The sequence below is a fragment of the Opisthocomus hoazin genome, chromosome 2 (genome assembly GCF_030867145.1).
Source record: "Opisthocomus hoazin isolate bOpiHoa1 chromosome 2, bOpiHoa1.hap1, whole genome shotgun sequence".
NCBI lineage: Eukaryota > Metazoa > Chordata > Aves > Opisthocomiformes > Opisthocomidae > Opisthocomus > Opisthocomus hoazin.
Window position 1 is genome coordinate 70274644 of NC_134415.1, and position 6686 is coordinate 70281329.

The 6686-nt window shown below is 38.3% G+C and overlaps 1 protein-coding gene across 7 annotated transcripts in view; it reads left to right on the forward strand.

The window, feature by feature from the left end:
* The window catches only part of PTPRK (protein tyrosine phosphatase receptor type K), a 326159-nt gene extending 319689 nt beyond the window's left edge, over positions 1 to 6470 (forward strand). For all 7 annotated transcript variants that reach the window (XM_075414077.1, XM_075414080.1, XM_075414079.1 and 4 more), the window contains 3 exons: positions 1038 to 1201; positions 2477 to 2612; positions 5017 to 6470. In XM_075414077.1, coding sequence (XP_075270192.1) covers positions 1038 to 1201; positions 2477 to 2612; positions 5017 to 5070 — 354 coding nt within the window. In that variant the 3' untranslated portion in view covers positions 5071 to 6470. The remainder of the gene's footprint in view (positions 1 to 1037; positions 1202 to 2476; positions 2613 to 5016) is intronic.
* The last annotated feature ends 216 nt before the right edge of the window (positions 6471 to 6686 follow it).

Here is a 6686-nt window from a genome sequence, read left to right on the forward strand (position 1 = left end):
AACATTTTCAGCTCTTCGTACCTTGTTTGGAAACTACAGGAAGCTAAGGTGTAGGCACACTGGCAAATATTACGCCATAGCGCTTTTTTTGTTGTATTTTGAGACTTCCTCTTTTTTTTCGTTCATATCTTCTTTTCACTTTTTCCATTTCTTCTTTTTTACAGTGTTTTGGTTTTCTGCTCCTCTGCTTCTCTTTGTTTCCCATGCATTTTCACTTTTACATCTTGCTTCTAAATATCTCTCTGCTCTGTTGTTCCTTTTCTGAAATTCACATTCCTACTCCTTTTCATCTTCTTCAGCTCCAAGAAACTGAATAGACTATTCTTCCAATTATTGAGGCCTTTCTTGTGACAGTCTGATTCTGTTCAAAGCTGTCCCTGTGTGGCATCTAGCACATGGAAGGCTCAGAGACTGGCAGCAAGGCTCTCATGGTTATCATAGTCTGGAAGACTTCAAGGAAAATTTGTGCACCAGTATTTCTTGTTTATTTCTGGGGGGGTCAGTTCATGCATGGGAGCCAAAGGTATGTCTCTTCATTTCTGTAGGTCTAAGAAATTTAACAGTGATGCTTTTGATTGATTATTGATGTTAAAGATAAAAGCCCTTGACATGTAGAATCTAGGGAATTTGTCCATTTAGAAGTCAGGAATAGGTTACATTAGTGATTGATAAACTGTGGATTGATAAACTGTGATGTTGTCTTCAGTGTAGTTCCCTTTTTTCCCTTCTTCGGTATCTTCCTTGAGCTCAAGCGACCCTGCTTGAGCTCAAGCTCAAGCTTGTATTTGTACCTGCTTGTAGGTGACCCTGCTTCGGCAGGAGGGTTGGACTAGATGACCCACAGAGGTCCCTTCCAACCCCTACTATTCTGTGATTCTGTGATATGAATTAGTGGAGACCCCACCATGCAATGTATATACATGTTGGAATCTGTCCATAATATAAACAGTCATGCTTCACATGAGTTTTATATTTTGGTTTTCTAAACCAAGATGTAAAGGTGTTATATTGACGTAAAGCTCTTTGGTTTCCCTCAGCCACAAGAGGGCTATCTGATGGTGCAGCAATTCCAGTATTTGGGATGGGCTTCTCACAGAGATGTACCAGCTTCCAAGAGATCCTTCTTGAAGTTAATTCTCCAGGTTGAAAAATGGCAAGAGGAATGTGAAGAAGGGGAGGGCCGGACCATCATCCATTGCCTGTGAGTAATTGGGAGAAAGTCAAATTGCTGCTTTTCAAAGAAATGCTTATAAATTAGTTCTTGTTTGAAGTTCAAGCAGTAGTCTTATGGCTATGTTCTTTTGCACTTGCCCTTTTTTCTTTTATTAAAAAAAAAAAAAAAAAGCCACCACAACAAAACCCAAATGAAAAAGTACCACTGCTACTGTAGGTTGGCTTTTGGTCAGCTTTCGGATTTGTCTGTGTCAGGTCGAGGTACCATGGGAACAAGTATTTGGACATGATACAACAGTGATAGTGTGTGTTGTCTCCTTCTGTACATAACAGCATGTTTTTCAGGTACAAAGTGTGTGCAGATCAATTCCTTCTGTGCAGTTTCAGTAAGGAAGTCTTTTATGTCGAGTGCCAAATAGTTATTTTTTGTGTATCTCTTGCATATCCTGTGTTGTATTTTTTCCAGAAGACCTACCATATTTTGATAGTTTTAGACTGAAAACTGGATATATGAAATCAGAGAAAAGTTCTATAATACAGTACGTGATCCTAAAGCTATTGTTGGTAAATGACCGCTGGCTGCTTATCTGAGCCTGGTATTTAAATGGGAACTTGTTTGGGAGGTGGCATCTTTTTCTCCCTAAGCAGAGAATGACCAATCTCTCTCCTACCTTCTTTAAATACAAAGTTTAAAACTTAGAAATTTAATTATGCATTTCTCCTTACTTTTAAAAAAAAGGCTTTTCTTTAAATGTTCTGAATTAAGTTGTGGCCCCTTTCTGTCCACCCCTCTTCATTATCTGTGGAACCTTCTGGCTAATTTAAACTTAATAAGAAGAAATACCTACCTTAATTTCTTTGAAATGAAGATTAAAATAGTTCAGAAGCATTCAGGTCGTTAACAAGATATTGAATCAGTGATGTCTTGGCATCACTCTGGCTAGATAATCCTCATACCATAGGATAATTTAATTTAGTCTTTTTCCAGAACTCAGTGGAAAGTGTTGTACTTGCTGTTCAACTTAGTTTTTTATTTCTAATGCCTATGTAAATTAAACTATAGCATAGCTGGGCGGCATGGTGGGCTGTAAGGGCAGACTTCAAAAGAAGTAGTTCAGAGGAAGATCATAAACAGCAAACACCTTAGGCCAAACCCACTGGAGCTGCAAGGAGACTGCTAAAGCCTGGTCTCACTGTGGGACTCGCGAATCACTCGTGCTTACAGAGTGAAAGAACATAAATGCGTTTTGGATGCTCTCTTATGCCATAGTGACATTTATCCAGCTCTTTTCCTTGTGTACAGAAATGGCGGTGGCCGGAGCGGGATGTTCTGTGCCATCGGCATCGTGGTTGAGATGGTAAAAAGGCAGAACGTGGTGGATGTTTTCCACGCCGTGAAGACTTTGCGGAACAGCAAGCCCAACATGGTGGAAACTCCGGTAAGCACCAGTCCATCGGGGTTATTGCAAAGATCCAGGGAGCCAGAGGCTCTCTTGTTGTGTGAGCTGCATGCTCAGTCCTGTGCCCACAAAACAGAGAAAACCTATGTTGGGCCACAAGAAGAAAGGGACATTTATAGAGTGTACACACAAGTCAGCATCGTGAGAGGCCAGGCTAAGCATTTTATGCTACTTTTCTTGTAGTGGTGCCATGCTTTTCACAGAAAACATTCTGAGTTAACAGAATGCACTTTAATCTCCCAAAATAGCCTGGCCTGTTTGAAGAGAAGTTGCAGCGGGTTGTGGTCACACAAACCATCTCGAAATTTCACACAGCAAGGCATTTCTTCTTGCTAGGAATAAACTGGAAAGTCCAGATTAGTGGCTGGAGATGTGAATGTTTTGGTTCTTAATAACAACTGCTGCTTTGGAAGCTGTATTGAATAATGATATTTTTTGTTACCTAGATTTATAGTAGACAAAATGATACCTCAGAACTCCAAAAGCAAAGAGTTGGATCTAGTATGTTGCAAATGAATGTACAGAAACATTTAGCTTGAAAAAGACTCTTAAGATCATTGAGCCCAACAGTTAATCTAAATAATAAACAATATAAATAGTAAACTAATAGAAACAATATAAGCCTGAATTAGCAAAACCACAAAACTAAATATTTGTATGTTTTCACTCTTCTGGTCAATCTTTCTGCATACAGTATGAGTGCATATCCATCCGTGCAATCACTTCAGTGACAAAAACTGAACATTGTGGGAAGTCCTTAAAAAAATTCTCCCAGGTGGATTTTTTTCCTTCCTGTAGGAGAGTGTGAAAGCAGGTTCGACCGTGTTTGGGAGGTTCTGCCATTTGACTCTCACACTGCCAGCAGCCAGTGTCATTTTTCAGCCAGATGGCTGCCTACAGCATAAAAATCAGGGATGCCAATTGAAATTAAAAACGCTCTGCAGTTTATGCATAGTGAAAATTACTTCTGACCTTGTGAACTTGCATATTGAGCAAAATGGCTGTAGCTGCCTCTTCCCATGTCGCCCTTTTTTCCAGGTGTCAGTGTTTGCTTAGTATCAAGTAGCTTCCGTGGCATGATTTGCTTAATTACTGTGCATCATTTCCATCCCTTGCCACCACATGAATTCAGAAGGTGGTTAAAATGTTAACAGAGAGAGAATTCTGTAGCAGCAGTGACACTGGGCTAGGTATTGCTGGTTTTGCCGCAAATACTTTGCAGTCTGCTGTGCCATAGACGTCTGAGACACAACATACTGAATTGCTGCCTGGATTTCTGTTCACTGCTGTGAAGAAAACAGGTCAGATCACATGGAAAATTACTTATGTCACTGTAAAGGGAGGCTAAGGTAGATTGTGTGTGTTTCTGATAAACGGTCTGTAAATTCATATTTCATTTCAAAATAGTCCCGAATTCCGTTGTAGCTTTAATTTGCAGTTACTGAATTTCCATAGTTGTGTGTTTCTGTTGTGTGGGGTTTTATTCATAACTCTTGAACAGCAGCAGCTGTTGAGTCGTTCGTTAGAAAACAAACCAGGAAAACCAATGTATAACACTGTCATGTGCCCTACATTCAGCAACATGATCAGATAACAAAAAAGAGCACTGCAATAAAGGCTTTAAGATATCCCCACCACTTCCTGCTAATGGATCACGCTGGTTTGCTTTGCAAACTAAAATAAATCACAAAAGCAAATTTGTTTTGTTTAGTCACAAGGACAATAGAAATTGAATGCATTTCCTTGGGTTTTCTTCTCCTTCTTGCCCTCCCCTCTCTCCTTCCTCCTCTGTCTCCCCCAGTATCAGCTCTGAACAGCAGCCTTGTTAAGGAGAAATACTAACCACAATGAAGTTTCGAGCTTTTACTTCTCTTTTAAGTGGGCATCTGATCTCTCGGACGTGACATCGACATGCCTGTACAAACGGGCTGTGGGCCCAGAGCAGCTTTGTGTCGCAGCTCGGTATTCCCTAGCCGGTCCCTGGTGGTCCAAGCCACCGGCGCTAGTTAACTGCTCGGTATCAGCTAACTTAAATATAAATGGTGTATCAGAGGCGAGGTGCTTTCACTGCAAGAATGCTCTGACTGATAGGAGAACTTGTCATGTCTGATAAACCAGTTCAGAAGCTGAAAGAATCAAAGAAGCAAATCATTGCATTTTGTGGTCAGGGTTTTTTTTCCAGTTCATTGGTTAAGATGAGTTTTTAAATCAGAGCTGGTAATGTACTTGTGTAGTAGGAGAGAAAGAAAACCTAAGCACGTCAGGCTTGAAGTTAAAATCGCTTAGGAGTTAGCGAAGACTGTTCTTGTTTGTAGATATTGCTGCTTAGACTTTAGGATCTTAATTTAATTTCTACTCTTTTTTTCCCCCTTTCCCCTTAAAGGAGCAGTATCGCTTCTGCTACGACGTTGCGCTGGAGTACCTGGAATCCTCTTAGTCAGAATGGATGTGACAAAGTTCACCAAACACATGAATCTCAATAAGCTGTTTTCACAACAGTTCTTGATCCTGTGAAGAAAGATTTTAGGGGAAGAGGGGGGTGGGAGGGATTTTAAATTTTAAATGCAAAGTATTTTTCATATGAAGTTGTGTATCTTAATAAAAGAACTCAATCTGTTTCTATGCTTGTATACAGTATCAACATTTAGTGCCACATAAATACTGTTTAATGAAAACCAGAGTCAAAGAGATTTGCGCAAATTAGGACTTTTCAGTGTTTGTATATGCAGCCGTCTCTCAATTACAGTAGAGCAACCATCTGTTGCATGTATCAATATTTCCTATATGGTATTTTTCTTTTTTTTTTGATACATTGTTAAAGTACAATAATAGTGCAAATTGATAGTAAGGTTCATTCTTTATACGTTTCAAGTGTTGCATATATATATTATATATATAGTAAAAAAACTGGCTTATTTTGTTTTAATGTGCAATGATGGCTGGATCACATAAAGATCTTTATAGAGAAACTTAAACATAAGCCAAAGACTCAAGTGTAAATATGTCTATATGGAGAAAGCACATGTATTTATTGTTTACTTGCATTCCTTTTTTGATGGCTGAAAAAAGAAGAATCATTTTTCTTGAAGAAAGCTTTTTTTGCTGAAATCAAGTGTAAACAATTTTTGTAGTTTATTTTTTGTATGTTTTAGTGTAAGTAGAAGACATACTTTTTATGCATAGACCAAGAAACATTGGTATAGTGGTATGTTGTGTACATGCTTGTGATTCGAATCCATGTAAACAACTCAGTTATAGGAGGTCTTTAACTAGAGGACCAAACTCAAAACATTTTCCTGAAAATGTATAGTTTTTCACAGTTGCATTAGTTAAGTACTGATCAAAAAACTATATAAGGAAGGACACATGTCAAAATGGCCTTGCCTATGACTTGCACAATATTGGAAGAAATTTTTAAGCACCGTTAAAAATGTAAGGGAACCAATTGTTTAAAAAAAAATTGAAGCACAGGTCAACAGGAGAACTGTCAGACAAATAGATGGCTTTGCAGATGCCCTTCGGGGTAAAAAAGTATTTGTTTAGCAAATTGTAAAATTAAGCAATGTTTATTTTGATGTTTATGAACATGTAAGCTTTGCTTCCAAGAAAGCAAAATTTGAATAAACCAATGCCAGATTCTGATTATAGTTGTGGTGTACAAAATATTACTGTTCTTTTGCTTAGCTTGTATCCATTTGTTCACAAGGTTTCCCATATTTTACCAGCCGAAATCATTCCAGTCTCTTGTTGGTCTTTTTCAGAACTGACAGTAAAATGATAAGGTGCTTTTAAATATTCTGTAAAGTAACAGTGAATTAAACTTTTATTTAAAGATTATTTTATATTATTTCCTATGTTGATACCCTCTCACTTACTGTCCTTGTTAAGGAGTCATTCTTGTCTGGAAGGCCGATATACATGGAGACGGAAAATCTCAAAAGGAAATTGTATGATTTTCACCTCTGTGTCATCTGTATGCTCTAAGTTTTTTCCTTTACTTCAAACGCATGGAATTACCCATCCAACACTATAAATGGCAGAGAAATTTTTAGA